Raw genomic sequence first — 17,823 nt, forward strand, 5'->3', positions numbered from 1 at the left:
GATGTATTGTGTTCTGTTTGTAGTGGGACCGTGCTTCCAACGGTATCATTTATAGTGCCGCCTCACTTGAATGCTACAGCACAGATACCGCAATACCCACCCCAGACCATTTTATACTCCACCTGGGTTGTTGGAGTTGTGTGGGCATGAGAAAAACACTTTCTCTAATATTCCATGCCTACGGCGACTTCGGGGATCGAACCCCGGCCGCCTGCTTGGAGAGTCGGAGTGTTAACCACTCGACCAATCCGCCCGTAAATATATATGTGTATATATACAGACTAGGTATGTTTTAATGCTAACTTAAACAGATGTTTATTATATTGCTTAATCAGACTGTTTTCTGTCCCAATACCGAGTTGTGTGTCATACTTAATGATGCCGAACAATTCTATTCTGTATCATCCAAGCTATAAATGATATATTTAACAAAACACATACAACGACTACTAGTAAACAACCCCACTTTTGTATCGCATCCATACTGTGCAATGCTGATGAAATAACAGCTATCGTATGAGATATTCACGTACATAGACACATACATGACAGGGATATTACATACTTGCCACCGGCGATAGATTTGAACTGTTGATAAACATCCTCAATTGATGGCCGCATATCGGGGTTCTCCGCCCAGCATTGCTTCATAAGCACGATATATTGGGGCTGTGCAGCTTGAGGGGATACAGACGGCCTGAGTAGGGGAGGGGGTTTTCTTATCTTCTCAATGATCTCTGCAAGAAGACGATTAGACAAGAGGTCAGACGGAGTAAGTACAAAATCTATGGTGGCCGTCAGATGTCACTCGCCGATTGTCAGGCCAATTTATATATCCAAATTAGTCATCGCCGTAATGCCAAGGATAGATTTGGTAATACACAATGTCATTTGTTATAGATGACGAGAAAATACGACTTCCAAGAGGAATTAAACCACATTTGCATTATGTGTCATTCGAAATCACAGTAAATGGTCGATGATACAATTCGTTAGCGCAACAGTCAGGAAAATAAACGTGCCAGATTTGTAAATACTAATTTTTCGACAGTATTTCTAACAATGCTTTTTTTAAATCCGTCTTAACTTATTATTATAATGTTGTTACACTAAGGTAGTATTTTAGGATAATAGTATGTCACAATATACAACATAAACATAGATAGCATTTATTCGTATTGTTGAGGTAAGACATTTCATAACTTTTTTTACAAAATATACTAATAAACAATAGATGGATGCCTCTGCTTACGGAATGAACATGTCAAAGTGGATTTACTGCTCTTTTCTCCTTGTCGTATACGTGAAAATGAAATCCACGCCAACAATTTTTTCGTGTCATCATAACCTGGATTCGATATATGTAATTTCAGTGTCTGACATGATAAAATGCGTATTGATCGCGTCTTACATCGTTGGCGTCTGACACATTTCCCGGAATTGACAGGAGACATAATGAGGGCTGCCACGTTAAGTGATAATAACGGATACTTTTCCAAGCAGCATGTTTCGACTACGGTATTTTGTCAGGGAGTATCGCTAATTTCCAGTCAAAATGTTTGTCATGTTATGGGCGAATAGTATGGAATATTTCAATTGTCAAACAAACCATATATGGTTCATTCCTCTTGTTACATTTCCATAAATTGGTTTATAAGATTGTATATTGTCATATATTTCTTGTTTTTTTTTTTATCTGGATCATTCAACAAATGCACAACGCGTATGTTTCATGACTTCTTAAAGAAAGGTTACATACCTAACGGTAGGAAGAAAGGATTTTTTATTTTTTTTTATTTTTTTTTATGTCACTACGTGTTTTAAAATCTTGCACAAAAGTATATCAAAACTTGCTAACAATTAAGAAATATAAAGGCAGACTCTACATCAAGTGGTTAAGAAATGACTGATGACCGTGGGTCTATGGAGGAATGGTGTGGCTCTACACTTCTAAAGACTTTTTTTTGAGGCTCCTGACATGCTGATGGGAATTCCCAAGTTATATTACAAATAGGAAATAAACATTTTAATATTTAAATCCAGAGTGGTAACCTTCAAATTCAAAACAGCATTACTAAACCAAGATATCACCAGCCAAATAATTAAAAATTATCTCAAAATGGTATAGAAGTAATTATATTTACATGTAGTAAATGTAGTAATAGCTTGCTAACCTAGTTTATTTCAATGTGGCTTTCAACTTGCTTTCATTTGAAGATAAAAAATTGTATATGTTTTGCAAAAAACAATAAAAAGCAGTGGGCTATATGTCAATATTTTTCTCCAGAAAGGTGATATTTGGCATTTGATAGTTAAAATTATGGGACTGTCTCATTATTTATGAAAAATTTCAAACATTGTGAACTGAGATGTCAGCCCAAAATGTACGAATAAAGTCATAATATCAATATACTATCATCTTTGTATCAAGAAAACGTTTTGCTTGGGCCATCGGATTTCTATTAAAAGCTTATTTATTGTTATGTGTTCAGTACGAGACCGTCAGTTGTTTCAGGACTTAACGTTTAATTGTTCTGAAAGCCAAATATGGGATAAGTTTAGTGTCTAGAAAGAATATATAACCAAATAGGCTAACAGTACTGGTAGCAATAACCTTCCATATATAGCAGAAGCCAGACAGTCTGTCGAGGGGGACTCAGCGGTCTTAAACAGCGAGGAAAATAAAGGTCAAACCCCTGCATATTGAGACCGTCCCTATGGAATAAAATCAAAGCGCAGGATGATCAATCTATTAAGTTTGTATTACACCTCATCGTTTCGGCGGCCCCTACAGACATCCAAAACATAAAGCTTGGCCAAATAACGTTCACGAATTGGATTTTTGACGATTACAAAATAGCTATCTTACCAATCAAATTTCACAAACTATCCCTTAGTCTGTCACATTTATTGTATCAAATACATTGCTATAAAACAAGTGGATTTAATTAAACGCATGAAACATATGTTTATGACCTACATGGTTATGACCGATTCACTGAGGATGCGTGCGGCACGGATAGTCTTTATGTTAAGCAGTGTATGGGGAAAATGTTCAAGCTAAGCCTAAATGAATCGAGCTTATAGAAGACAATTTATCAAAGATCTATTATTTTTTTATTAGCTTGTCCACATACTGTTGAATGGTTATCTGTAGAATAGACTTCTGTAATAGAAACTTACGCCAGACGATCATTGAGATGATAGTATATACATGTAGCAATAAAACGTAAAAACTGTAACCATGGTAATATTACAGGATAAAAACAACCTTTTCGACTTTTCTTATGATGTTATGTTAGAACCATTTACTGTATTGAATTGCAATGATAGTTAAGTTTGATACTGGCCAATGCTTAAACATAAAAAGATGAATTTCCAACATAAGTGCACTTTTACCGATAACGAAATCACCATCACAGTGAAATATTTTATTTGAATATGTGCGCCTGGAAAGCAAAAACAATCTTGAAACGTTGGAAGACATATAATACTGATACATACAATACGTATTAAACCACTTCATCATTAGAAGACGAAGCAAAGCAATCCGTTTAACCTTAAGCTTACGCATTTTTGCGATGCGGCGTATTCGATTTGTGGCTGGATCTGAACATAGCCCGATTACGTTGGGAATATCGGCGTAAAATACCAGAGACTGACTGTATTCTAAGTTGTAGATAAAATACTTTATTGATGACTTCTGACGACCAGCAGCCGCATGATATACGTTACAATCTGTGTTATGTCTGCATCGAATAGAACTGTCAACGTGTACTGGGTAGAATCATCATTGAAATAAGACTACACGTAAACACATTATTTATAGATATAAACGTATATACCTACTTGATAAAAACCTAGTTTCGTAATAAACATTGGACTGTGTATGTTATATGTTCAGCTTATGTCATGAATCAAGCATGGCATTTATCATCAAACCTCAGAAACATTTTGCTTCGGAGGCATTTGTTATATCAAACCATAGAACTGGTGATAGAACTGGAGTAAAAATATTGATATAAACATGTTTAAAATTCAAACATCATGTCACGTAATGTTCCTATCTCTATCACAATCTATTACTTTGCGTCTGTCAATCTTGTACTCATACATACGACAAACCACAATCTGTTTCAATAATACTTTAGGGATTACAAATAAGAAAGCAGGAACATCCGTTAATAACGTCTGTATCAAGTCCCGGTGAAAGGACAAGGAATATTACTCATACATTTGAGGACAAGGTCCATTTTATGGTTGAGGACAATACAGATGGATACAAATTCTCATATGACATATTCGAAATATGCTATAAAATATTAATAAATATGATGGAAATTTGTACCAGTTAACCGTCATATGCCTTGTCATCATTTTGATTTATAACCTCAGATACTAATGATAAGCATGTACTTAGATACTTAATTTAATTAGCCAGAGAAACGTTAGGGTGATTGACTGTAAGGATTTATTTCCTTAACATACCCTAAATAGCAACAGATAATCTGCTTAAGTATGCAGTTGACCTACTGTACTTTTCGAACCCAGTCTATTTTGAACGTTCTTTTACGTACCGTTTATACTTCGGTTTACATTTATTGAAGAAAGGACTCTGACAATTTTTTTTATCACAGAAGCTTACTTTGTTATTAAATATACTTCACATTTGATATGTCAAAGATTTCGCGCATTTTATTTTTTGCATGCCATTTTCATATAATCTATAGTATAAACAAAATGTTTTTAAAAATAATCAAATAACTTTTATATGCCATTGTCGATGCAAAATCTGATTTTGGAGTCCAAGAGTATTAAGATTCAGTTATTTTATAAATCGGTTCGTGTTAAACATCACGGATTAATTTTCATATGTATACATATTCATTGTTTTATAGGAATTTACATTCATTCAATGTACTGTATTTTCGTTCAATCGAAAGTTAAAAAAAAAGACATTACTTTTAGGATAATTTTGAATCGATTTAATTATACGGGAACCAAATGGTCTCAATTCCTAAGAATCTCCTCAGATTCGTGCAAACAACTAACCTTCCACCGTTAGATCTACCATTCCAAATGGTCGCTTTCGGAGAATGACTTCCTGCATTATCATTGCCATTCCATACATGTCCCCTTTCACTGAGCCTTTAGAGCCAGGGTATGGATCCCTGATGTGCTCAGGAGCTGTCCACAAAAGATCTGGAATTGTAATAACTTAATTCTTCAAGATGTACTTTAAGAGACTGAAAAAGAAAATTGTATAAAAACATGGTCTATTTTTTCAAACGACCGTCATAAATAATAACCATGTAGTTTTATAATATAATAATGGACTCATGCCAAAACATTTCAGTAGTTTTACATTTCAGTGTGTATGAGGTTAAACGACGATTCAGAGCAAAGCAGCACCCGGAGAAAAAACAACCAACAAGAGAATACTATGGTGGCAACGTAATGGGTGCTTAAAATCGATATCATTCGGCAAAACGTGAACTAAAATGCGATCGATACTAATAAAAAAAAATCACAGAAAATAAGACCGAGTAATCTGGAAAAGGAAGCATGGAATGAAGAAGGTCAAGGATTATATAACTTGTAAAATGTTAGAACGACATTGATTTTTCGTGAAATTTTGTATATGTGAATATCATGTCGTGTCAAAACTTCGGTTTAAAAAAGAAGCAATATAAAGTCTTAAGTGATATAACAAACAACATTAAAGTATTATTATGAACCTAACAATTACAATAAACCTACCGAACAGAACTGAGTTGCGCCAAAGAGGTTAACATGTTTGCACTGTAGGAAATCATGTTTCGAATCTTTTGTGATACATGTAGTGACAGTTGTTTCCTTAAAATTAAATAACCCAACGGAATTGTGTCTTAGTACTGAAGGTTAGTTTTAACAGCATCGGCATAAATCAGCGTACACAGCTATACTTTGTATACGTTGAATGATTGTTAGATGTAGCAATGTGATTTAATAGTTTGATAATTATTAACCGCATGAAACAGTATTAATCTAAAGAAGATAATAAATTAGATTTCATACTAATTGGAGAATACGAACCCTGTTAAACTATCGCAAAAATCAATTTAAAGAGAGCTATATATGACGTGGTAGAACGTCTGCAGTTATAATGTAGTTACAACCTGCATTGTGATCCGTTTACACAAACAGAACAACAAATCATTACCACAGGAATATTATTTAACAGCACAAAAGTACTGAGTTCTAAGAAGAAACCCTGTTTCACTTACATTACACTCAGTACAAACACGCAGAAAACAGTGCATTGCTTGGGCTTTTTGTAAAGATGATAATCCTGTTAGATCATGTGTTTTATCACACTGAGGCAATTAAATGTCAAAGAAATTGACATATCGTATATAGGCACGAAATCTCGAAACTAAAGATCAAAGCGATCAAAAGTAAAGCATAACTGATTATCTGTCTGGCAAAATATTATATGTTTTCGAAGTTCAATAACCTCCCGCTGGCTTTTTCGTAGATATTGATTGATTGATTAAGTGAGTAAGTGAGTTAAGATGAGCGATTGATTGATTGATTGATTGATTGAGCGATTGAGTGAGTGAGTGAGCAAGTGAGTGAAAGAGCGGACGGGCAGGCAGGCTGGCGAGCGAGTGGTATATTGTATTTTGGAATAAGCTGATATTCAGTGTTAATTTCCCAATTTATATTGATTGTATTGTAAACGTCAAAACAATCACTTACCGGCCGCTTCTACTGTTATATTTAGCTTGGCTCTTTCCCGGAATCCTAACATTCCGAAGTCTGTCAGCTTTAATACCCAGCGACTGTCTACCACACAGTTCCTAGATTTCACGCTCCCGTGGTAATGGATGGGAGTCGACTGAATAAATCGCAAACCCTAAAACCAAGACAAAGGTGATCAGGTTATGAAAAGAAATAATTCTGTATAATTTCTTAATGTTATTAGAAGACAATTGGGTATTAAGGACTTATATAAAATAATACCTAATCGTTGATATTCCGCATGGTGTTGTGTGGCTTAACACACATTGATTAACATAAAATTCAAATCATCGCCCTTCGTATTAACAAAATTTTATTGTTTTGCCACCTGATCTTTATATGGATACAAGGTCATGTCGGAATAAACGGAAACGAAAAGGTAGATAGAGCTGCTGAAACAGCCCTTAACCTACATCCAAAAGATCTTAAACTGCCTTTTTCTGATTTTAAACCTTCTATAACAAATTATTAAAACGAATTTGCAAAAAAAGATGGTCTGAAGAATTAAACAGCAAGTTATTTGAAATTCAACATAATGTGGGTTCATGTGCAAGAAGTAGAGCAGATCGCAGAGAGGAACTTGTCCTCTCGCGGCTGCGTATAGGCCATACCTACATCACACATGGCTCCATTTTGGGTAAGGAAGACCAGCCTTATTGTCATGCGTGCGATCAACCATTTATAGTCAAACACTTTATGATTGAATGCGCTAATTTAAGACAAATATGTGACAGATTTTATGATGTACCGTCTTTAAAAAGGTTATTTGATACTGTTTCTGTGCAATTAATATATGACTTTTTACACTCTATTGATCTTTTCAATAAAATATGATATATTGTGCAGCCAATTTGTTCGATATTGATGTATTTCTTTAATCCTGTACATTTGAAGCTATTAAGTTTTGGTTTGATGTGTTTATTTTCGTGAATATCTCTTTCTACAGTGTTGTTGGGCCTAAATGACTCACATTGTCGATGGGCCGTTAAACAATACAAAATACAAAATAAAATTCTTTCAAATTGATAAAATAGGATGTGATGTCGCACTCATATGTTTCATCAAAGGCCTTTCTTTACATCAAATTATATAAAGAGTAATTTTGAAAGTAGTATAACTATATAGAGATAAATTCCATGTATAAGATACATTTTATGTATAAGATAAATAGCTGATATCCGTGCTATATCAAAATAAGTTGACCTAATGCATGAATGTCCAAAATGTTTAGCTCCATTCGATATTATGATTTGCTTGCTGACCTCCTTTCAATGAACTTTAAAAGTTGTATCATACAATTATCGCCTGTTGATAAGGTTGATACATGGATTTACGCGTAACAACCAAATGTAAGGGATATCTACTGGTGATGGTTTGTAATCTAAAAGTACAAAATCAAAAAGGCATAAAGGTTTTACAACACCAGATCAAAGAGCACAGACGAAGCAACGTGACCAATTTAATATTTGCCGTTAGAATACCTGATTGATAGGTGCTAACATGACGCTTGGTTATCCAATGCAAATGGTCAAATCTAAATGTATTCACTGGTTCGGTGAATAACCTATGAGAACATCACATATTATCGAAATTATTACTGCAGTCATTAGGGTTATATCACATTCACATTAACATTCTGTACCCTTTATTCGAATCACGAAGACAGCTAATCGTAACTTACAAGACCCGTCAGTAATAGGTGTAAACGGTGTAAAGTTACCATACCGTGAAAAACAATCCAAAAGGTTCATAAAATGATCTTGCACTGACCATTAGTTTGTGGAAGCAAACCGTACCCAGATCTGTTTGATTCAAGAAAGCAGCGTACCTTCCCGATAGCATCTACTATCTTAAACTTAACTTTTCCTAACCAGATCTGTCAGATGGAGACAGTCACCTTACTCTTGCGAGATCTGTTTGATTCAAGAAGGCAGCGTACCTTCCCGATAGCATCTACTGTATTGAAATGAACTTCTCCTACCCAGATCCGTCAGATGAAGACAGTCACCTTACTTTTCGAAGATCTGTTTGATTTCAGAAGTCAACGCACCTTCCTGATAACATCTACTGTCTTGAAATCAATTTCTTCTAACCAGATCCGTCAGATGATGTTATTTTTGACTATCCAAACAGAGTCGTTAAAGAAAATGTTCCAATAATTTGACATTATGCCTGATACACTTCAAATACAATTTCAGGAAGCCGTAACCTCACTTCAAACTATATCACAAGGATGTTTCACCGAAACGGGGGGTATTGATGTGGGTCTGTCTGTCTGCTGCCGTGCTTCGTTTCCGTACAAAAACTACAACAAATGTTAACCGATTTTCTTTAAACCTAGTCACAAGGTTAAATGCCATAAGGGCTTGGCCAAGTTCGATGACCACTTTCAGCGGACCCCATTTGAAAGAGTTATGGCCCCTTGATTACCGAAAAACGTCATTATCTGCAGCGCTTCGTTTCCGTGCAATGACTACAGCAAATATTAACCGATTTTATTTGAACTTGCTCACAGGGTTAAATGCCAAAAGGGCTTGGCCAAGTTCGATGATCACTTTCAACGGACTCCATTTGCAAGAGATATGGCCCCTTGATTAACGAAAAACGTCATTATCTGTAGTTTCCGCTTAATAACTCTGGCAAATATTAGCCAAGTTCCTTAAAACTTGATAAAAACTTGATAACAATGTTTGTGTTCCTCTGTCTTTCCCACCCATCTCGGACACTCTTTGGTTTTCATGTGATAATTGCTGTAGATATGGTTAAGATGTTTCAACCAAATTCCGTATGCACATCCGACTCATGCTAAGTTTGCCAACCGATGTGATTTGTGCATATTTACGGATAATCGATAGGGCTTTTTTCTTCATGCTAAGTTTGCCAACCGATGTGATTTGTGCATCAATGAGGAATAGTGCTTTTTTCTTTAAGTTTCAAGCTATACATTATGTCTCAACAGCACGATACTCACATGTTTAAACTTTACCTCAATAATGTTAACCTCCAATATGTTCTGCAAGCGGGGGGTATAAATTCCACCAATTTGCTTGTTTATTCATATATCGTCACAACTCAGAACTGTTTAAAAAGACATTCAATATTCGAGCGCAATCATAAGGAATGCACTACCCGTAGATGTTACAATATCAAAAACTCTGATTGTTTTCAAAAGTCAATATAAACGTAAATATTGCTATTAATACTTCCTTTACATAAGAAATACTTTCTTGAGTTTTTGTTTTTGATGTATGCGTGTTTTTGTGTTTTTATTTTACATAGTTATATTATATATATGTACATATGGAAGATAGGTACGATCCTAAAAAATGATCCTCTTTAAATAAAGTTATCACTGTTATACCTTATTCTAACGAGATCTGTTTGATTCCAGAGGACAATTTATCTTTAAGATATCATTTAGTGTTAGGCAGATACCTTCTCCTAACCAAATTCGTCAGATTAAGGTAGTCACTATACTCTAACCAGATCCGTCAGATTCCTGAAGTCAACTTTCCTTATTATTACTCCCCAAAATGAGGAAGACGCCTTTCACTAACCAGCTATGCTAGAATCAAAAAATCAATTTCCACTTAGCAGTTATATCAAAATGAAGAAGGCAATTTATCCCAAACAAGTAAGATAAATGAAGAAGAGGACCTACCCTAACCAGATCCGTCAACAGGGACGATTTGAAATCCCAGTCAAGTTTAATATTCTCGTTGTTCAGGACATCCTGGAATAAACAAAAGAGGTTTATGTAAGGTATTCCATAAGTTTAAATATCAGGCTTATTTCGATGTCTTATTAAAATTTTAAATAACTTGACCATTAGGACCTGCATGTTACACGATTACAACGTATTAATACAATGTTACATGATGACAATAGTGTACATAACAGGTTAAGTGATTACAATATTGATATACCATGTGAAGTGATACCAATATTATACATGCCATTTTACGTAAGTATAATGTGTTACATTACACGTGATTATATTATAAAACATAACATGTTACGTTCTTCCAATATTTGCATAAATGTTATGTAATTTCAATTCAGTACATAAAATGTTATGTGATTACAATTTATATACTGTGTTAAGTTATTACAACAGTTTATGCATTATGTTGCATAATAGGGAGAGAACATTATTCTGCATATTTATGACATCTAACACAGACTGATCATTAAGTTACGATCAATCACGTTTGCAGGATGTGGATAATTACGAAATTAAATTACAATTACGTAACACCAAATAGTTAATACCATTTTGCATAATTACAAAAACTCTGCTGAGTTACATGTACGAATAATGCAAATATAGCAGTAACTGTGAAGATCGATGGTTCCAGGCACAAAATGCTAACAAAACCAGGGCAACATCACTGGACATAATTTTGCCTATAAATCACAATGATGGATTTCTGATTGAGCACTTAACATTTCAGAATTGGCTCTTAGGCATAAGACTGATGAATTTATTTCGTGACAAACTTTACTGAACTCTATATTTGGCATTATTTTATCATGTGTACTGAAAAATACAATTGGTCTCCTTACCTTCAAACTGCCCCTATTGCAATGCTCGGATACAAGGGCCGGTCGGACGGGGTCGTTCAAAAATCCATACAGAGGGTTCACATTTTCATGACGGATGTCCCGAAGCTTTTAAGATATTAAATATAAAAAGATAAATTCATGAATCATCCGATCAATAAATTCTATTAATATTTAATATAGAACAAAGCAAACAAGATAGGAACGTTTGATTGATGATGCATAATGTTTCAAAAGTAATACGTGCCATACAACATTTGTCGGTGTAGGAAATAGAAATTACTGAAGTAATCGACCACACATAAAACAAATTATATTGATTTATGATTTATAATAAGTAGTCCTGTTCTGTTCCCCGTTTATTTCCACTTTTGCTCGCCATTTGAAGATATTAAATTATCTTTGCCAAGGCTTTTCATATCAAGGTCTTAGAGTTTTATTTTGGTGTTTGAAAGATAATGCTCTATTTGTTTTATTTTACACTGATGCTCCTGTAAAGGGATATTATGATTTACACTGGGTTGTTATATTTGCATGACAAATTACTAAACTCGTCAATAAAAGACAGAGTTGTCACATGATAGCTTCATAGAAAGCGCTGTGTATTGAGATACCTGCTGAAAAAATGTTTGGTCAACATGATCAAACTAAAATAAAATTTGAACTTGAAAATTGACCATTAATCTTCGTTATGGTTGATATATCTCAAAATACAAAGAAATCACGTTTGGTTACGCCAAACCATGATCTCAGAGGTATTAAACTTAATTTTATTTTGACTTTTGTTATCGTGCTTATTTAGCGTTTCTTCAGATTTTGATCTTTCTTTTTCGTATAGCGCTGAAGTGAACTATGATATACATATATTGATGTGCATTTTTCCTCGCAGCATCTGGAGATATACAGGGTAAAGAAAAATAGGGATGCTGCCATAATTGGATGTATATATTGTTATGAAACTACCGTTTGTGATGATTTTTTTTTTTTTATTCTTTTTGACCTTTTGGACCATTACGACCCTATTTTGTTGATATAATGCTTAAAATACACGACACACCATGCAAATTATCAACTAAGATAGTTCAACATTGCAACTCATGTTGCTTAATATTCAGTGGCTAAATAAACCAATACAACAGAGTAAAATGAAAAAAATATCATCAGTACACTTTAACACAATTGGAACCCATATATAATGACAATTAACACCACGAGATAAAGATATAAAACGATACTGATTGATACGTAGTAGCTCAGTGTCTCCTACCAATTATTGGTAGCCAATGAAACTATTTAACGTCTGAATTAAAAATGGTAATTGTAATTTATCGAATGGTGTGAGTTTTATCGACATGTTAACAGCTGAGGTGATGAAAAGACGTGACCTATGTCTGTAATGTACGTAGAGTGTTGAAGGCAGTATGTTGATGTATCTGCTTCCATGCGATAGCACGGATCTGATGCCGACTCTAGAGTGCTTCCTCACTGAAATACTATACCGAATGCACCCAGTACAGCTTTCCACCTATTCACATTATACTGACAACGGCAAACAAGTTGTGGCGATCACCCTATATGCTGACCATTTAACAGGGAATAGTAGCTACATGTGCCTTTGTAATGACTTTGGTATACTCAGTTGATCTTATGATAAAATCAAATTTGACTGGAATATACCGATTCTTACACAGCATTTGCGAATATACAGTAAGTCAAGGTCTAAGGCTTGTGAAACAACAAATCTCAATTACATGTCTTAGACTTAACCAGAACGACGTCCTGAATCTGGACCAATAAAAGTGATATCTACAAAACGTGTCATGTTGTAAATGTAATAAATAAGTAAAAGAAACAAAAGTAAATGTTACATAAATAAGCGTTGTATACACTGTACATATCATACACATGTCTGTTCTACAATTTGTAGCGCTGATTTCAAACAAAAACGTGACAGAAAATGTATCGTCTATGACAAGTTAATTTGATACAGTTTCTTTTCAATCAATATGTGATTATTTACACTCAATTGATCTTTATAATAAAATCTGATATATTTTACATCCAATTTGTTCACTGTTAATATAATTTTACATTTGTGCACCTCTTAAACCTCTTTATTTCTAATTTGATGTATTTGTTCTGTAAATGTCTATTTGTACAGTGTTGTTAGGCCCTAAATGACTCGCAGTGTCGAAGGGCCATGAAACAATACTAAAACCATACAAACATCTACAATATATCATACCTTATTAAATACACTATATACAACTCTCGATCACACGAGATAACATTTTCCCAAAAATAAAAAATAAAATTTATTTTAGTGAACAATGTAGAAATTCCGTTCAGGTCTTAAGGACATATCAATGACACACAAATGACATTAAAACATCAATACACGTCTTATTAGTTTGGATGTGAAATCACAATACATACTTTCAAAAGGACATACACATAGGCGATTATCTGATAACATGTCGTTGACGGCCTATATGGGATCGTTCACGTCGCCTTCAGTTATCGTTTAACTCATGTGATTACTGTGGGAGACTATGGTTCGTGAGAAAAATTCGATAGACTCCTCCAGATAAAACACGAAGCAATAACATTGACACATTGATCCTATGACTTTAATACCAGTGGTTGTTATACGATGTGCAATGTTTACAAACCTATATTGTTTGACAGACACACATGAAGTTAAATTCCATCTGTGATATTTTCATGATTTTAGAAAAACAAAAAATGTTAAATACATGGTAGCTACGAGATGTGACACAATTATAGATAATAAAAAAGTCAAAAGATTGAAACAAAGTAAGAATTATTTTACTGTCAAATTTAACGTCAAATGAAGAGGATAATGGAATTTGATACATCTTAATCCAGAGATTTAACAAATGTAATTGACATTTTCACACTTAGTGAGACAGATTTTATAATTCAGTGTAGTATGATACAGTCATTATTGACAAGTTACCAAGTATGTAGCTCTAGTAAGGCATATTTTGTCACCGTTGTAATGTGAAACATTTTAGCACTGGGATAATAATGTTTTAACTATTGACAAGTTACCAAGTATCTAGCTCTGGTAAGGCATATTTTGTCACCGTTGTAATGTAAGACATTTTAGCACTTGGATAATAATGTTTTAACTATTGACAAGTTACCACGTATCTAGCTCTAGTAAGGCATATTTTGTCACAGTTGTAATGTGAGCCATTTAGCACTGGGATAATAATGTTTTAACTATTGACAAGTTACCAAGTATCTAGCTCTAGTAAGGCATATTTTGTCACAGTTGTAATGTAAGACATTTTAGCACTGGGATAATAATGTTTTAATTATTGACAAGTTACCAAGTAACCAGCTCTAGTAAGGCATATTTTGTCACAGTTGTAATGTGAGCCATTAAACACTGGGATAATAATGTTTCAACTATTGATAAGTTACCAAGTATCTAGCTCTAGTAAGGCATATTTTGTCACCGTTGTAATGTGAGCCATTTAGCACTGGGATAATAATGTTTTAATTATTGACAAGTTACCAAGTAACCAGCTCTAGTAAGGCATATTTTGTCACAGTTGTAATGTAAGACATTTTAGCACTGGGATAATAATGTTTTAATTATTGACAAGTTACCAAGTAACCAGCTCTAGTAAGGCATATTTTGTCACCGTTGAAGTGTGAGACATTTTAGCCCTTGGGATAATAATGTTTTAACTATTGACAAGTTACGAAGTATCTAGCTCTAGTAAGGCATATTTTGTCACCGTTGAAATGTGAGACATTTTAGCCCTTGGGATAATAATGTTTTAACTATTGATAAGTTACCAAGTATCTAGCTCTAGTAAGGCATATTTTGTCACGGTTATAATATGAGCCCTTTAGCACTGGGATAATAATGTTTAAACTATTGACAAGTTACCAAGTATCTAGCTTTAGTAAGGCATATTTTGTCATCGTTATAATGTGAGACATTTGAGCACTGGGATAATAATGTTTTATCTATTGACAAGTTACCAAGTATCAAGCTCTAGTAAGGCATATTTTGTCACAGTTGTAATGTAAGACATTTTAGCACTGGGATAATAAAGTTTTAACTATTGACAAGTTACCCAGTATCTAGCTCTGGTAAGGCATCTTTTGTCACCGTTGTAATGTGAGACATTTGAGCACTGGGATAATAATGTTTTATCTATTGACAAGTTACCAAGTATCTAACTCTAGTAAGGCATATTTTGTCACAGTTGTAATGTAAGACATTTTAGCACTGGGATAATAAAGTTTTAACTATTGACAAGTTACCCAGTATCTAGCTCTGGTAAGGCATATTATGTCACCGTTGTAATGTGAGACATTTCAGCACTGGGATAATAATGTTTTATCTATTGACAAGTTACCAAGTATCAAGCTCTGGTAAGGCATATTTTGTGACCGTTGAAATGTGAGACATTTCAGCACTGGGATTAGAATGTTTTAACTATTGATAAGTTAACAAGTATCTAGCTCTAGTAAGGCACTATTGACAAGTTACCAAGTATTTAGCCCTTGGGATAATAATGTTTTAACTATTGCCAAGTTACCAAGTATCTAGCTCTAGAAAGGCATATTTTGTCACCGTTGTTATGTGAGACCTTTTAGCACTGGGATAATAATGTTTTCACTATTGACAAGTTACCAAGTATCAAGCTCTAGTAAGGCATATTTTGTCTCCGTTGTAATGTGAGCCATTTAGCACTGGGATAATAATGTTATAACTATTGACAAGTTACCAAGTATTTAGCCCTTGGGATAATAATGTTTTAACTATTAATAAGTTACCAAGTATCTAGCTCTAGAAAGGCATATTTTGTCACCGTTGAAATGTGAGACATTTCAGCACTGGGATTAGAATGTTTTAACTATTGATAAGTTCCCAAGTTCCTAGCTCTAGTAAGGCATCTTTTGTCATCGTTATAATGTGAGGCATTTTAGCACTGGGATAATAATGTTTTATCTATTGACAAGTTACCAAGTATCAAGCTCTAGTAAGGCATATTTTGTCACAGCTATAATGTGAGCCATTTAGCACTGGGGTAATAATGTTTTAACTATTGACAAGTAACCAAGTATCTAGCTCTAGTAAGCTAGCTGTAGTAAGGCATATTTTGTCACCGTTGAAATGTGAAACATTTCAGCACTGGGATTATAATGTTTTAACTATTTATAAGTTCCCAAGTGCCTAGCTTTAGTAAGGCATATTTTGTCATCGTTATAATGTGAGGCATTTTAGCACTGGGATAATAATGTTTAAACTATTGACAAGTTACCAAGCATCAAGCTCTAGTAAGGCATATTTTGTCACAGTTGTAATGTGAGCCATTAAACACTGGGATAATAATGTTTCAACTATTGATAAGTTACCAAGTATCTAGCACTAGTAAGGCATATGTTGCCATCGTTATAATGTGAGACATTTGAGCACTGGGATAATAATGTTTTAAATATTGACAAGTTACCAAGTATCTAACTCTAGTAAGGCATATTTTGTCACGGTTATAATATGAGCCCTTTAGCACTGGGATAATAATGTTTTAACTTTTGACAAGTTACCAAGTATCTAGCTCAAGCAAGGCATATTTTGTCACCGTTGTTATGTGAGACCTTTTAGCACTGGGATAATAATGTTTTCACTATTGACAAGTTACCAAGTATCAAGCTCTAGTAAGGCATATTTTGTCACGGTTATAATATGAGCCATTTAGCACTGGGATAATAATGTTTAAACTATTGACAAGTTACCAAGCATCAAGCTCTAGTAAGGCATATTTTGTCACGGTTATAATATGAGCCATTTAGCACTGGGATAATAATGTTTAAACTATTGACAAGTTACCAAGTATGTAGCTCTAGTAAGGCATATTTTGTCACGGTTATAATATGAGCCATTTAGCACTGGGATAATAATGTTTAAACTATTGACAAGTTACCAAGCATCAAGCTCTAGTAAGGCATATTTTGTCACGGTTATAATATGAGCCCTTTAGCACTGGGATAATAATGTTTTCACTATTGACAAGTTACCAAGTATGTAGCTCTAGTAAGGCATATTTTGTCATCGTTAAAATGTGAGACATTTTAGCACGGGGATAATAATGTTTTAACTATTAATAAGTTACCAAGTATCTAGCTCTAGAAAGGCATATTTTGTCAGCGTTATAATGTGAGACATTTTAGCACTGGAATAAATATGTTTTAACAATTGACAAGTTACCAAGTATCTAACTCTAGTAAGGCATATTTTGTCACGGTTATAATATGAGCCCTTTAGCACTGGGATAATAATGTTTTAAATATTGACAAGTTACCAAGTATCTTGCTCTGGTAAGGCATATTTTGTCATCGTTAAAATGTGAGACATTTTAGCACTGGAATAATAATGTTTTAACAATTGACAAGTTACCAAGTATCTAACTCTAGTAAGGCATATTTTGT

At 34.1% G+C, this 17,823-nt stretch overlaps 1 protein-coding gene across 1 annotated transcript in view; it reads right to left on the reverse strand.

Annotated features, from left to right (window-relative positions):
- The window catches only part of LOC110462614 (retinal guanylyl cyclase 2-like), a 72,079-nt gene that overhangs the window by 16,250 nt on the left and 38,006 nt on the right, over positions 1-17,823 (reverse strand). The window contains exons 6-10 of the mRNA XM_021517071.1: positions 11,350-11,454; positions 10,445-10,516; positions 6,742-6,898; positions 5,053-5,202; positions 566-737 (exon numbers count right to left, since the gene is read on the reverse strand). Of these exons, the coding sequence (XP_021372746.1) occupies positions 566-737; positions 5,053-5,202; positions 6,742-6,898; positions 10,445-10,516; positions 11,350-11,454 (656 nt within the window). The remainder of the gene's footprint in view (positions 1-565; positions 738-5,052; positions 5,203-6,741; positions 6,899-10,444; positions 10,517-11,349; positions 11,455-17,823) is intronic.

Source organism: Mizuhopecten yessoensis, unplaced genomic scaffold (genome assembly GCF_002113885.1).
Source record: "Mizuhopecten yessoensis strain PY_sf001 unplaced genomic scaffold, ASM211388v2 scaffold29, whole genome shotgun sequence".
Classification (NCBI taxonomy): Eukaryota; Metazoa; Mollusca; class Bivalvia; order Pectinida; family Pectinidae; genus Mizuhopecten; species Mizuhopecten yessoensis.